This window comes from Lemur catta, chromosome 5 (genome assembly GCF_020740605.2).
Source record: "Lemur catta isolate mLemCat1 chromosome 5, mLemCat1.pri, whole genome shotgun sequence".
NCBI classification, from domain to species: Eukaryota; Metazoa; Chordata; class Mammalia; order Primates; family Lemuridae; genus Lemur; species Lemur catta.
In genome coordinates this window covers 7,263,069-7,279,698 of record NC_059132.1, presented here as the reverse complement: position 1 = coordinate 7,279,698, position 16,630 = coordinate 7,263,069, and the positions used below count along the sequence as shown (strand labels likewise).

General features: G+C 42.7%; 1 protein-coding gene across 16 annotated transcripts in view; it reads right to left on the bottom strand.

Moving 5' to 3' along the window:
* The window catches only part of LOC123637896 (protocadherin gamma-C4), a 137,113-nt gene that overhangs the window by 31,156 nt on the left and 89,327 nt on the right, over nt 1–16,630 (bottom strand). The window contains exon 1 of one of the 16 annotated variants that reach the window (XM_045551052.1): nt 4,365–4,636. The exons of 14 other annotated variants lie outside the window; for them this stretch is intronic. In XM_045551052.1, coding sequence (XP_045407008.1) covers nt 4,365–4,394 — 30 coding nt within the window. In that variant the 5' untranslated portion in view covers nt 4,395–4,636. Of the gene's footprint in view, nt 1–1,964; nt 4,637–16,630 lie in introns of those variants that run through there. One more of the 16 variants, XM_045551039.1, reaches the window with a different exon arrangement.

The window sequence follows — 16,630 nt, the reverse complement described above, 5'->3', positions numbered from 1 at the left end:
GCTGTCCTCATGTTTGCTCATTTCCAAAGTGTGTTTAAGATTTTGGGTGAGTAAAGAACTAATACAAATAATAATAGTAATAGCTAATAATTTTTAACAGTTATGATATGCCAGGCACTGTGCTAAGCACTTCACATACATTATATCATGCGTTAATCTTATAAAAACCCTTATTATTCCCTTCTTGCATATGAAAAAGAGGTTTCAAAAGGAGATTGAATAATTTGGCCAAGGACTCATAACTGCCAAATCCAAGAGCTGATAGCAATAAAGCACTTAGTAACAGAATAACAGCGGTTCTCCTACACCTGAGAGTATGTGTAGGTTTCTCTCCAAGGCAAAGGCCTTGCAGTCACCTGCATACCATCCTAAATGAATGAATGCTTTACCTTTCTAAGGGTATGATTTTATCTACTTTTCACATTTTGTGTACTTAAGAAACATAATGCCAGGATAGGGAATAACACTAGAGGAACAAAAAGAACTTTCATTTTGTACTTTATGGTTTTTGTTGTTGTTAAACAGATGGGGTCTTGCTGTTGCCCAGGCTGGAATGCCGTAACTATACACAGGGCAATCCCACTACTGATCAGCACATAAGTTTTGACCTGTTTCCTTTCTGACCTGGGCTATTTCCACCCCCCCTGTAGGCAACCTGGTGGTATCCCACTCCTAGGAGGTCACTATATTGATGCTCAACTTAGTGCATTCTTTTGTGTTGTCTAGATTTATTTTCAAAATAGCCAGATGAGGTGGCATCTGCCAGTAGTCCTAAAATATTCCAGTGGCTGAGATGGGAATCACTTGAGCCTAGGAGTTCTGAGCTGTAGCACTATGCCAATTGATCAAATGGGTGTCTGCATTAAGTTTGCATCAATATGGTGACCTCTCAGGAGCAGGGGGCCCAGGTCGGAAACAGAGCAGGTCAAACTCCCATGCTGATCAGTAGTGGGATCACCTTGTGAACAGCCACTGCACTGCAGCATGGACAACACAAGGAGATCCTGTCTTTAAAAAATACATACATAAATATAAATAAACAAATAATTACCTTTATAATTAACAGTGGTTATCTTGGGGTTTGGAGAGTACAGTTAGTTTTTTTTTTTTTAAACATAGTTTTCTGTATTTTCCAAATTTTCTACAAGGCACATGCATTACTATTATAACATAAGGTTTTTTTTGTTTTGTTTTGTTTTGTTTTTTTGAGGCAGAGTCTGACTCTGTTGCCTGGGTTACAGTGCAGTGGCATCATTACAGCTCACTGCAAACTCAAATTCCCAGGCCCAAGCAATCCTGCCACCCTGGCCTTCCAAAGTGCTAGGATTACAGGTGTGAACCACTGTGTATGGCCCATAAAAATATTTTTGTAAGTAGTATGCACATCATTTCCAGTGGTGTGCTTGAAATAAAACTTAAAGGATGCCCAGAATTTTATTTCATTCATAGAAAATTATCTGAGAATGAGATACAGGATCTGTGTAGGCAAAGCGAAATAATAAAAACAACCACATCAGTTTTAATGCAGATGTAGCAATCATTTGAAAGGTGGACGAATGAGCTAGTTTTTATATTCCTAGCGGCTGCCACTGGTTAAAGGTTTCCAGTAGCTTATCCCCAATGCAAATGATACCAGACTAAGCTCTGAGTGCTGAGATCTTAGGTTATGACTTAACTGCCCCTTAGCAAGATTGGTTAGTTGTGATAGCAAGTGAGTGCTGAGGATGTGAAAGGTGTCCACAGATGAGTCAAGTAACTGCACCCTGAAATGGGACCACAAACCACACTCTAGCCGGCCACCCTCCTCACAAAGGCTAAGTTTGATCTAGGAAAGGCCAGGTGAAAGTGTGAGTGCATCATCAGGAAAACTTCTTTATCATTAAAAAACATCTCCATATCATCCTGAACTTGGCGCAGGAATCCAAAAGCATTATACAGTTCAGGGATGACTTGCTAAGCCTTACCTGTCCGGGAGGGGCGCTCTCTGCACCCAGCACCTGCCTATAGAACACCGGGTCGCAGCTCCGCAGCGTGTTCTGGCGGCTGGCTAGTGGGCTGGCGGCACCAGGTTTCTTCAGCAGCGGGTCGCTGCGGCGCGAGTCCGTGGTGAGGTACACTTGATGGTAAAGGTGCGGCGGTATCAGGCCTCCCCGCACGGCGTCCGCGTGCAAGGAGGGCCCTGGTGTTCGGTACAAGGAGCTCACCGGGGCTCGGTATAGGTCCCTAGCCTGCTTCCATTTGTAAACTTTGAATATGATCACTCCCAACACAGTGACTGCGAACCCCACAGAGACCAGGATTAGAGCAAGAAGTAGATAAAATGTGAGATTTTTATTCTGCTCACCCGGGGCAGAGCCGGAAGGAAAGTCGGCCCGGGCTTCAGGAGAGTCCTCGGTTACTGACACTGTTAGGGTAGCAGTGGTGGACAGCGAGGGCTCCCCGTTGTCTTTGATCAAGATTGCGAGAGTCTGCCTGGGTGAATCTGTGTCCTGGACTGGGCGGGCAGTGCTGACTTGACCGGTGTGAAGCCCTACGGCGAAAAGGCTCTGGTTGGGGGCTCCCAAGAGGCTGTAGGAGAGCCAGGCATTGTGCCCTGCGTCAGCGTCCCAGCCTACCACCCGCGAGACCACGTGGCCTGCAGCTGTACCTCGAGGCAGCATCTCCACCGAGCTCCCGCCAGGCCGGGGGTATAGCACCTGGGGGACATTGTCATTGCGGTCAGTGACAAATATGTTCACGCTGATGTTAGTGGCCAGGACCGGTGTGCCCCCATCGCTGATATGAGCTGTTAATTCGAACTCCCGCCGATCCTCGTAGTCCAGGGGCACTAAGGATGACACGACGCCACTGTCACGATTTATTGTGAAATAGCGACCCACTAACCCCGTGTCAGCTTCTTGCTCCAAGAGAAAGAAGGAAAGGCGAGCATTCTGCGGGGCGTCGGGGTCCCAGACACTTAGGTTTAGTATTGGAACCCCAGGGAGGTTATTTTCCTCAACGTAAATGTCGTAGGAAGATTGGGAAGATTGTGGAGGGTTGTCATTGATGTCGGACACTTGGATCCGCACTGTTGTAAGAGCTGAGAGGGAAGGGGCTCCCGCATCTCGGGCTGTAATGCTGAGGTTGTATTCTGGCACAGTCTCCCGATCCAGGACTGCACTGGTTTTCAAAGTGAAGTAATTCTTGAGGGAAGAAGTAAGGCTGAAGGGGAGACCTGGTGGAACCTCGCAAGTCACCAGCCCGTTCTCGCCAGCGTCCAGATCGGTCACACTGAGCAAAGCAATGACAGTCCCCAGAGGGGCATCCTCGGGGACCGGGCTGTACACAGAGGTGACTGTGATCTCCGGGGCATTGTCATTCACGTCCACAACCTCTACTAACACTTTGCAATGTGCTCCTTCGGGATTGGCGCCCTTGTCTTTGGCCTGGATGTAAATCTCATGGAGTTTCGTGTCTTCGAAGTCCAGTCGCCCCTTGATTGTCAGCACCCCAGTTACAAGATCTAAGGCGAATAGTTCCCGCACGCCGGCGCGGTTGTGGCTGCCGAAAGAGTAAATTATTTCACCGTTGGGGCCGTCATCCAGATCCGTTGCACGGACTTGCACCACGCGAGTGCCGGGGGGTGCATCCTCCGGCACACGCGCCCGGTACAAGGACTGGTTGAAGGCAGGCGCATTGTCATTCGCATCCAGCACTGTGATGCGAATAGGAAGGCTGGCGGAGCGAGCCGGGGTTCCTCCGTCCAAAGCCGTCAGCATTAACTGGAGGCTGGGCTCTCGCTCCCGGTCCAGGGCGCGCTCCAGCACCAGCTCCGCGTACTTGGTGCTGTCCTCTCGCTTCTGCACCCGAAGCGCAAAGTGTTCGTTTCTGCTCAGCTCATAGGTTTGTAAAGAGTTGCTTCCCACATCGGGATCGTGCGCGCTCTCGAGCGGAAAGCGCGTCCCTGGCGCCACGGCCTCGCTAATCTCCAATTTCATTTCCCGGGTAGGGAAAGCAGGATTGTTGTCGTTGATGTCCTGGATCACCACTTCCACACTGAACAGCTCCAGCGGGTTCTCCACTACCAACTCCAGAGTTACAGTACAGGAGGGCAGGGTCCCGCACAGCTCCTCTCTATCCAGACGGTCATTCACGAACATCTCTCCTGTCTCCCTGTTCACCTCAAAGAATCTTCGGCTAGCTCCAGACACCACCTGGAGTCTGCGGGCCGACAGGCTGCCGAGATCCAACCCGAGGTTCGCAACCACGTTGCCCACAGCGAAACCCTTCTCTCTTTCCTCCAGGATCTCATAGTGAATGACCGTGGAAGCCTTGTTCAAGGCACCAAGCAGAAGCAAAACTCCCACCACTCTCCCGGTGCTTACCAGTCCGCTCCTCCAGGCCTCTGGGACCATCTCACTCAAAAGCAGTTCCTCTCTGCGGGGTCCAGATTGTCCTGGCGATTTCGCTGAGAAACTTTCAGCGGGTTAGCGCTTGGGCGCTGGGCGCCGAGTCCGACATGGCTTTCTGGATGCCGCTGATTTGCTCGCCGGCTGTTCAGCCTCTGCCTCATCCCGGGGCGCCGAAAGGGGACGGGCCGGGGCCAGATCTCCAGCGTCTTCATTGGCCGACAGCGGCACACAGAGTCCCAGCCAATAACTGCACGAAGAATGCGCTAGCGCCGGGCCCTCTGAGCAGGACACGCGCTAGCGCCAGGAACTTCACTTTCCTTTGGCTCCCTTCCAGAGTTTCCAGCCAAAGCGCTTTGCTAGTATCTGCACCTACGAAACCTACCTTAGCCTGGAAAGCCAACTGCGGGGCGATGAAGCTGGCAGTTCTGCAAGTCTCCAAGCCAAATCAAGGCTATTAAACACTTAATCTCTTTCTTTGATCACAAGAAGGGGGATCAAACCAAACCGAAAACGACACAACCTTGTCTGGAAAAACGCCAACAAATCTGGTTTGTTGGAAGACACACAATTAGCTGGACCCTACTTGAAGGAGGACTTTAGCCATTCTGTAGAGATGTTAATAATCTCAGTTTTCTCTCTTACCAAATGAAACTGTAGAATTTCCTGTCACTTCCTTAGTAGAACAAATCAGCAGGAGCTGTGTGTTTGGTTTAACTCTGCCTTATAAAATTTAAAAATACAATTCATATTTTATTTCTTTTAAAACTGGATGTCATTGCTTAGCTCTTTTTTTTTTTTTTTTTTTGAGACAGGGTGGGAGGGGGTGAGTCTTTGTCACCCAGGCTGGAGTGCAGTGGTAAGTTTAGCTCACTGCAACCTTCAACTCCTGCACTCAAGCACCCTCCCACCTTAGCCTCCAGTAGCTGGGATTATAGGCGCAGGCCATCAGCTGGCTAGCTCTCATTTCTTAAGAACCGAGGAGCAATGTGAAACTTCCTACCCTGTCTTTCACAAGGAGCATAATCTCAATTGTGGAGCATAATCTCTCAAACATTTCCCTTTACTCGATCAATACTTTTCCCAAGATTTTGGGTTCATATACCCCAAGGAGAAATTGCATTGCTAATAAAGAATAATGGAGTTGGAGGAGGAGGAGGAGGAGGAGAAAATTTTAAAAAGAAAAAGAAAAAACCAGGCCTATTTACCACCTAGGACCTTTACAAAATGATTGAGATAATGGCAGCAATGCTCTGTAAGTCCTCAGAGAAGTACAAAGTCTTTAGCAACAGAATGAAGAGCTTTGAGATTTCTGCATTTAGAATGGTGTTCACCAAACAAGATAGCAACGATTAGGATAATGAGTAAGAGCATCTGTCATGATATAAGCCAGAGTTGAGTTGTGTATTCTTGAACAAGAAACTAACCTCTAGGGTTCCTGGAATCCTATCCTATTAAATGAATAAGGCAGGTAAAGTGCTATTAATGATGCCACCCATCCCATTAGATACTGAAGTTTTAGAGCCTCATACTATTTCTGTATACTTGTCTTGGATATCACTTTGACTGCATATAGTTCTTTCTGAAGTGTAACAGAACCTCGAGCATAGGCAGGGAGGTGGGCAGATACATTAGCTAAGTAGATAGGAAATAAGTACACATAGGATATATCCTACAGAGATAGATGAAATGCCATATATGACCTGTCCATGTCTTCAACACTTTAATCTCTTAAAACCCCCAGTTTTAAATACTTAAGTTTGACAATTGGCCAGACCACCAAGAAGGCTGATAGGCATTAGAAGACAGAATGTATTTAGAATTTGGAATATAGAATATAGCCCAGCCACTTGCTACTCAAAGTGTGAGGACCAGTGGCCTAGGCATCACCTGGGGGCTTACTGGAAATGCAGAAATGCCCTACCTGAGACCTACTGAACCAGAATTTGCGTTTTAACAAAACACCAGGGTGACTTGAAAACACACTAAAGTTTGACAAGCACTGACCTAGACGGTTAGAAATATAATGACTTATCAATCTTTTCCCCATTCAGCATCACTTAATTCACAATCTGTTTTTTGAAAACCAACTTTAAAAAATTTAAGTAGTTTTCTCATTAATAATAAAGCCCAGGCGGGGGCGCGGTAGCTCACGCCTGTAATCCTAGCACTCCAGGAGGCAGAGGCAGGTGGATTGTTTGAGCTCAGGAGTTCCAGACCAGCCTGAGCAAGAGCAAGACCCCGTCTCTACTAAAAATAGAAAAGAATTTATATGGACGGCTATATATATATATATATATATATATATATATATATAAAATTAGCCGGGCATGGTGGTGCATGCCTGTAGTCCCAGCTACTCAGGAGGCTGAGGCAGGAGGATCGCTTGAGCCCAGGAGTTTGAGGTTGCTGTGAGCTAGGCTGACGCCACGGCACTCTAGCCCAGGCAACAGAGTGAGACTCTGTCTCAAATAATAATAATAATAATAATAAAGCCCATAGTTTTCATAAAACTTCTTCATAAACCAGTAGCACTCTTGTGGATCCATTCTCCACAGTAGGTAGAGTGATCTTCCTAAAATTTTAATTAGATCACACAATTCTCCAGCTACTCCTCTGCAGCACTGCATTGCACCGCTCTCGAAATAAAACACCAAATCCTCTGCATAGTACCCAATTTCTCAGGCCTTCTCCCTCTCACTATACTCCATTGCTCTGCTTGGAGTGTGTCATCAGCCAAGCCCTTTTGTGCCTCAGGGCCTCATGCAGGCAGGTCGTCTCCCAGGAATGCTTTTTTCTCCTCCCTCCCCTCACTTTACTAATTTCTACAAAAATTTTAGGTCTCAGTTCAAATGTTATTTCCTACTAGAAGTTTTCCATTAGGCCCCAGTTAAACCCAAGATCCTTTGTTATGCTCTCTCAGAGTAACTTATATTTTTTCCATTGAACACAGGACAGTTTGAAGTTTTATAATTATTTTTTATTTAAGCATAATGTCTGCCTCTCCTACTTAAAACAAAAGAAGCTCCAGGAGGGCAGAGGCCATGTCATTTTGATGATCACTTGTATCCCTGGTGTCTAGCACAGCAGTCATTTAATGCTTATTAATATAACAATCTTTATACTAATAGCATAGTAATCATAACATATTCTAAAGACTTTATATTAATATATTCATTTGTGTGGATCCATTCTCCCTAGGAGTAAGCCTTTTTGGAAGATACATTTACTCTTTCAAGCTACCACTGGGCCTAATGAAACTTTTTTTTAACCCTAATGATCTGAAGAGATAATATAGTTTGCCAAAGAGCTAAGTAAGGTGTGGTAATAAAACTCACAGTGGACAATAAAGAAAGATGCCATACCTTGCTGTTTCACCTATACCTGGGAGAAATGGAAGCACCAGCATACAGAATCAACACATTTTTCCAGTATCTATCTTCTTTCTTCTCTGTTTTATAATTTCAAGAGAGCCTCTGACCAGTGAGACAGCAAATATAATATAAATTTAAAGTAGAAAGTAAATATAGGCCGGGCGCGGTGGCTCACGCCTGTAATCCTAGCACTCTGGGAGGCCGAGGCGGGTGGATTGCTCGAGGTCAGGAGTTCAAGACCAGCCTCAGCAAGAGTGAGACCCCGTCTCTACTAAAAATAGAAAGAAATTATCTGGTCAACTAAAATATGTATATAGAAAAAATTAGCCAGGCATGGTGGCGCATGCCTGTAGTCCCAGCTACTGGGGAGGCTGAGGCAGTAGGATCGCTTAAGCCCAGGAGTTTGAGGTTGCTGTGAGCTAGGCTGACGCCACAGCACTCACTCTAGCCCGAGCAACACAGCGAGACTCTGTCTCAAAAAAAAAAAAGAAAGTAAATATATTATATGGTCAAGAGTGAGGCTGTAGTGTCAAAAAGACTCAAGTTCCTGTACTGGATATTACTTAGTAGCTATGTAACCATGAAACTTTTATTTTTAAGTTCTCTTTTATTTTCTTTATTTGTTAAATAAGAATAATAATAGTACTCATTGATATGACCAGAAGCCTGTTGATCATTTTTTAAATCTTTTAACAGCTTTATATATACAATATAGTACACTTACACAATTCAAGGATTTTTACTAGATTTATACAGCCATGCAACCAACCCCGCAATCCAGTTTTAGAATACTTCCATCACCACCTAAGTTTCCTGCATGCCTGTCTGCAGTCAACCCTTGCTCCTATCCTCAGCCTCAGGTAACCACTCATCTACTTTCTGTCTATGCAGATTTGCCTTTTCTAGAAATTTTACTTTTTTATATTATGCAGATTGTGCCTCTGGCCTATTTATTCTATTCAATTGGAATTTCTAGAAATTTTATAAAAAAGGATTTCCAAAATATGTAGTCTTTCATATCTGGCTTCTTTCACTTAGCATAATGTCAAACCCAGCTCATAACTGTACCCTCAAATCTGCTCTTTCTCCAACCTTCTTCATCTAGTATGTGGCATTTCTATTCCAGTTGAAATTCAGAAGTCACTTTTAACATCTTCTGCATCCTCATATCCAATTAATTACCAATCCATACCAATGCTTACTACCTCCAAACTACATTTTGAAACTATCAGTTATTTACCCTGTCTACTGCCACCACCTGAGTCAAAACTCCCACCTTAACAACTGTCATAGCTTTCTCCCTGGTATTCTTTCTTCCTCTTTTGCTTTCCCTAAAATCTGTTTCAAATGCAGAAACCTGAGGGATCTTTCAAAAATGTACATTAGATTATATACCTTACTTGCTAAAAATAGTGTTTGGCACTAGGACTGCCTACATAATTTGTGGGGTCAGTGAAAAGTAAAAATAGGGGGCTTATTAAAAATTATTAAGAATTTCAAGATGGTAATAGCAGGGCACTAACCTAAGGGTAGTGCCCTTCTAAGCACAGGGCCCATTTAAGCATAGAGCCCATGTGACTGCACAGGTCACATACCCATTAAACTGACCCTGCCTGGCACAAAGGAAACTCTCAATAAATAACACTTATATTTTTTAACATTAGGTAATTGTCTAATTACCCAATACTATTCTTGCCTAATTACCTTATATTATTCCCAGAGGGTCAGTAATATCAGAAAATCCTATCTAAGATGCTATTAAATTACTGTATATGAGAAAAAAATATATAAAATCCCTTTAAAATTCTAGTAATCTTTCAATTCAATCTAATTTGTCTATTTGAACAGCATTTCAAGGTTAAATTAAGGGATCATTTGAGGAGCAATGGAATAAAAGCAGATAACCAATAAATCAAACAAACATGTATCCCAATTTAGACAGGTGGGAGATTCAAGGATTTGGTGAAGAAGCCAGATGGTTTAGCCTTAATATTTATCTGAAGTTTATCTGAATATTTTGCATAATTTGGTTTGAAAAGATGATCTGTGAATATTACGAATAAGTTTCATAAGGCCTCCATTCTATCTACCCTTAGAACACGAAGAAATTATCTCATCAAAATATTTTGGAATTACAAACAGTGATTTCAGTGGTCAAAAGCTTAAGAAAAAATAGCATGTAAATGGGGTAAATAAAGTAAATGGGGCTAAAAAAAGATGTTTACCCCTTCTCTCATTTCAGTGCAACACTCTTCTAGTCTTGATCACATCAGTACCCAATTATTATTGATTACATCATAAAGCTTACATATGTCAGGAAGCCACCTGCAAAAAAATTACTAAATTTGTCCACATGAAAATCTTCCAGGATACCTAAATTCTACACAGAGAGATAGAATTTGTTTCAATTTTGCATGTAATAGCAACATGCTATCGAATAGCAATTACATTGAATAACATGTTGGTATTACATTGTTATGTAACTTATTATTAGTTCTCACCAAATGAGTAACCTTATCTGGCTAAGTTGTTTATTGTTTCTAAATGAAGTAATTCACTTTAGTTTATACTGATAACTTTGAGGAAGAAAGAAGTGTGGCTTTCTGATCACCAAAACCTTCTGACACTATAGAAGTTTAGTACATGATAAAGATGCTAACTCAAATCATTGCGACAAAGATGAAGCTCTTAATAAATGATATTTGAACAACTGGGTGGCCATTTGGGAAAAATAGATAAAATTAGATCCATACCTCAGCACACACAAGATCTAAGGGATCTTGCTTCAATTATAGCAGGGATCTAAATGTAGAAACCAAAAACCGTATAAGTACTAGAAGAAAGCAGTAATAAATGTTTCTATAACCTAGGTGTGGGGAAAACCTTTCTAACTATAACTCAAAACCTTAATGCAATACAAGAAAAGATTGACTCATTTGATTACATAAAAATAAAGAGAAAATGGTTGCATTCCAAAAAAAAAAGTCATTAGCATAGTCAAAAAGCAAATGAAATGCTGACAGAAAATATTTGCAACCTCTATCTTGGACAAAAGGCTAATATCCCTAATATGAGGGGACTTCAGAAAGTTCATGGAAATGCATATTAGGCAAAACTGTACATGGATTTCAAAGTTTTTTGCAGCAATATAAACTTGCACTAACTTGTTACAACATGTCTGAACAGGGGGGTCTAGTTTGAGGCACTAAGAAGGATAAGACATCAGTTTGAAAGGAATCCCTACCAGAGCAACATGAATTCTGCTATAATTGAAGCAAGAATAAATATCAAAATTATGGTGACGCATGAGTAGAAGAATGATGAAGTCATTGATGCTTTATGAAAAGTTTATGGTAACAATGCCCCAAGAAATCAGCAGTTTTACAATTGATAACTTGTTTTAAGAAAGGACAGGACAGGCCAGGTGCAGTGGCTCATGCCTGTAATCCTAGCACTCTGGGAGACCGAGGCAGGAGGATCGTTTGAGCTTAGGAGCTCGAGACCAGCCTGAGCAAGAGCGAGACCCCATCTTTACTAAAACTAGAAAGAAATTAGCCAAACAACTAAAATGTATACAAAAAATTAGCTGGGCATGGTGGCGCATGCCTATAGTCCCAGCTACTTGGGAGGCTGAGGCAGAAGGATTGCTTGAGCCAAGGAGTTTGCGGTTGCTGCGAGCTAGGCTGACGCCGCGGCACTCTAGCCTGGGCAACAGAGTGAGACTCTGTCTCAAAAAAAAAAAAAAAAAAAAAAGACCTTTACACATGATATTCTCTCTGACTATTTCTTTTTTACTCTCCTTGTTACCTGGCTAACTTCTATTCATCCTTCAGATCTCACTTTAAGTATCATTTCCTGAAAGAAGCCTTCCCTGACCTTCAGAGTAGGCCAGGCCTCCCCACTATAAACTTTCTCTTAGTGCTTTTGTGTTTCTTTTTCGTAGCATTTATCAAACCTGTAAAAGACCATGTATTAGGATGGAGCCAATTAAGGCAGAAATCATATCTCCCTTGTTCATTGCTGCAATCTTGGAACCCAGGACTCTGTCTTGCATATAGTAGGCAATTAATAAATACTTGTTATATAAAATGAATGAATGAACCAGCCACTACTAGACTTGGGCAGACAGCAATGTTCACTGTCTCTGGGTGGGCTCTTCCCCAACCTATACACTGCAGAGAATGGAAGTATGAATTTATCGGAGGTGGTTTAGACTTAGATTATGTTATTAATATTTCACATTATATTCTCACACAATATAGTCTGACAAGATTACTGCCTCACAATATAGTGTGAGAATAGAGTATCTGCACTTCTTATTTTTCAAAAGCATATGGAAATACAAAAAAACAATAGTTTTTTGGTAAACTGAAATGAACAATCAGAAAATAAAATTAAAAGCAATATTATTTATAACTTTCCAAAACATCAAATATATAGGGACGATTTAATGAAAGATATAGAAGACCTCTGAACTGAAAACTATAAAACATAGCTGAGAGAAATTAAAGAAGAACTAATTAAAATGAGCATATACCATGTTCATGGATTGGAAATCTCAATATTGTTAAGATGACCCCCTTCCTGGTCTTCCTGATAGAGCTGTAGATTCAGTGCAACCCCATTCAAAACCCCTCCAGGCTTTGTCCCTTTGGAAATTCACAAGATGATTTTCATTTATTTGGAAAGATAAAGGACCAAGAATAGTCAAAACAATATAGAAAAAGTGGAAAAAAAGTTGGAAGATTTACCTACCTAAGTTCAAGACATACTATACAGCTACAATAATGAAAACAATGTGCTATTAGCAAAAGAATAGACGAACAGATAAAGGGAACATGATAGAGAATACCGAAATTGAACTACATATACATATATTTTCAGCAAAAGCTCCAAAGCAATTAAATAGAAAGAAGACAATCTTTTCAATAAATGGTGCTGGAAAACATGGGAAAAAACCTTGACCTTCCCCATCCCCACTGAATTGCTACCTCATACCACATGCAAAAATCAATTTGAAATACATTAAGTAGAAAGGAAGACTCAACAAATGTCAAATAAATGCCCTTTGCTCACCAGAAATATTCAGTCTCCCCCGATATACTGCTATAGTAAAGTATTACACAAGATAAATCCAGTACATGCAAGTGATATGCATCTGTTGAGATGCTTGACTTTTCTTGGTTTCCAACATTTAGCAGACTCTTCAGGTGAGCATCAGAATCCAGATTGAAGATGCCAAATTATCTGATTTGCTGAATTCCTTTTAAAGACCCAAACCCAGGTAGTATTTATAATAAAATTAACATAGCTTAGATGGACCACAGAATCCGTGTCAATAAGGAAACCTACTGTGAATAACTAAACACATTTTTACGCATCATCCTATTAATATTCTTTTTCTCTTGACCTACAAGTAATTCTTCCACTCTTTTCAGTTTCCACATTACCCATTTTACCTAGTTTTGCTTTCCCAAGGTAACTGTTTCCTTTTCCCCTTTTTTTATATTTTAGATTGAAAGCTTCCAATTCACTGACTGTGAAATACCTAATGAGGAATTTCATATGCAAATGTCATTATATAAGTTTTCAAGCGTTTGTAAACTGCTAGTTCAGTGAAATGCTATGCTAATATTATCTGGTTTCCATTTGTACAATCACCTAATTACAAGGAACAGTCCATATCCAAGCATTTTTTGTTAGCTCAAATTCACTTAAAGCATTTGAATTGGCCTAATTTTCCAAGCCTTCATTAAGTCATAGGAAGAGAAGCTCTTTGTACTATAGAGAATAATGGAAAGGACATGAGTGGGGGAACAAGATGCAGTGTAACTTCTGGTGGTGCTCATAATCTAGTTTGAAGAACAAGGTTCAGTGCCAGAAGGAGACTGGAACACTCAGTCATAAAAAGCCCTACGGTGAAACAATAGTTTTCAAGATTTTAGTCTAGCAATTTCCGTTAGTCTGATTCTTAGATTTATTGAAATGACAGGCTAACTTTATCCACCACGATGTCTTTTTGGAGTGAGAGAAAGTTTCTCAAACAGAGAGAAAATGAAATAGTCATGTGTTTAGTGGGAAGTGATAAACAGTGATTCTGAGTTGTCAATTTGTATCTTTTAATGTACAATGACCAAGATTTGTTGCTCCATTTTTTTGTGGATCAATACAATTTGAATATCAAAGTAAAATTATAAAATATAATCCAATAAATATAATATATATATAATCAAAACATGTTGCCTACCCACAAGGCCCTAAATACTCTGACCAGTCTGATACTCTTACCATGCCCAACCATTGTCCTTCAAGCTCATCATGCCAAATATTTCTCATTTTAGGGCTTCCGGGCTTGCTGCCAGAAAGCTCTTCCCTGAGATCTTTGAAAATATTTCATGTTAGAAGAAAAGCTGCTTGTGACTGAACTTAGTTTCATCAAGAATTTCTCACCTTGGAGGGTGGATTCTGGCCCAAGCAATTAGAATCATCAGAATCATTCCCTTCTCCAGAGGGCATTTGGAAAAAGGGAGTTCATTCATCCCTGGATTAGTAGGAGCAGCACACATCTGGTAAAAATATGGCATCGTAGAGCTACAATAACCATGAAACTTGGGGCCTACTATGGGGTAGAGATCCATGGGGAACGAATCCAAGACAGGACCATTTGTGGATCTTCGGCCCTTCAAAACCAGCACAAGTAATGCAATCAGGAAGAATTTAAAAAGAAACTAGAGCTAAGGCAAGCACCAGATAGAAATTAATTTTGGATTCAGAGTTTAATTTTGCAGTGGTCGCTGAGGTCCAGCAGAACCTCCTGCAGACTGTCGATGAAGACCAAGTGCAGCGTGGCAGTGACTGAGGGGGGAGACTGTCCACGGTCATGCACGACAACCCACAGGCACTGTCTGGCAGTGTCGCAGTTGCCCAAGGCAGACGGGAGCCATGTGCAGCTCCAGGCTGAAGAGCCTGGGCTCGCTGGCCTGTAGCACATGATAGGAAAGTGAGGCATTGTGCCTGCCCCGAGTCGTTGGCCTCCATCGCCACCACTTTGGTGACCAGGTAGCCAGGCTCTGCAGCGCAGCAGCATATTAGAAGAGCATCGAGCCGTTGGGCCCCAGTGCTTGGGTACAGCACCCCGGCAGTGCATTGTCGTTGCAGTCGCCCACCAACATGCACAGGCTCACCCTGGCGCAGAGTGCAGGCTAGCCCTGGTCCTGGGCCTGCAGCTTCAGCTCTAAAGTGTGCAGTTGCTAGAGGTCCAAGGCGAGCTGTGTGACCACCACTCTGTTCTGTGTGCTCAGTGACACGTATGACGTTAGCGTCTGTGACTCCAGGTCATGTTAGTGCCCGTGACTCCAGGTCATGTTAGTGCCCATGACTCCAGGTCACTGCCCACGATCTAGTAGAAGACGTGGCCATTGTGCCCCAAGTCCCGCTGGGAGGCGCTCATTTGCTCTATGGAGGCTCTGGGAGGTCTGTTTTCGGCCACATGAACCACGTAGGACTCCTGGTGGAAAACAGGAACGTTGTCATTGATGTCTCCAGTGTGTAGGGTGACCCTAATGCTGGAGCAGAGAGACGACTTGCTCCTGTCGGTGGCAGTGATGGTGACATTGTAAACCAGGATCTGCTCCCGGTCCAGGGCTCCATCTGTTAGAAGTTTGTAATTAACTGGAGGAAGATTTGATTCTGAAAGGTGCATTTGCTTGTATTAGACAGGTGACCTCCCCATTTTCTCCTGAATCTGGCTCTTGTGGTTTAAATAGAGCCATTACTGTCCAAGGTGCAGAATCTTAGAGAATCGTTGTAGAAATAGAAGTAAAAATCGCCTCTGGGACATGGTCATTATAATCTAGAATTTCTGTCTCACCTGTACACTGGGCAACCAGTCCCCCTCTGTCCCTTGGCTCCAAAACCATGGAATATTTTTAAATCTCTTCAAAGTTCATTCTACCTAAAGTTTGCGTTTCTCCACTATTGTGATCAAGGCCAAACTGGATATGGGTACTCTGGGCTGTGAAGGCATACACCATCTCTGTGTGGATGCCCTGGTCAGTGAAGTCTCCCCAACGGCTCATCCTGTACACATCCTGGTTGAACACTGGGGCAGGGGCCGGGAGCGGTGGTGGTTGGCGTTGTCTTATCCCAACAGGATCAAGCGGGGGCTGTCTAAGGTTGTTAGCGCAAAGCCATGGGAGTTCTGCTTTTCTGGGTCTAGTGGCTTCTCTAACCCAAGTTCAACGTATTTCTTTCCACTGTTCACTTTCTACATTTTGAAGATAAATACAGGCTTGCTGCTAAGGTGATAGTTTTGTAAGGAATTGCTTACAAAATCTGAATCTTTTGCAGATTCTATTGCAGATCTTGCTCCAAGCTGAGTCAACTAAGAGATATTTAACTTAATAACATTCCTGTGGTACAATGGGACATTACCATTCACATCTTGAATCTCTATATTAATGTGAAAAACATTTAAAGGATTTTCAACTAAGGTTTCTAAGCATATGGTACAAACTATATTTGGGGGATATATCTGCTCCTTATCCATCCGGTCACTCACAAGTCAGTCTCTGCTTTCTTCACGCAGAGTAAGTATTCTTTTTTAGCATTAACCTGCGGCTTCCGAGCAGAGCAGGTAAGTTCTGGACACTGAGCCCCAGATCCTTGGCAGGGTTTCCCACCACCGAACCCTTGGCCAGCTCCTCAGGGATTGAATAATGGATCCACTCAGAGAATGCCCAGCAGGACAAAAACAGCAGGAAGGGAAGCAGTACTTGCCTTGGCCCAGACCATCAGTCCAGTGCTATTCCCCATCTCTTTCACAGTCCATGTTGCTGCTGCTCCAGCCCAGAGAATGCCTTTTCACAC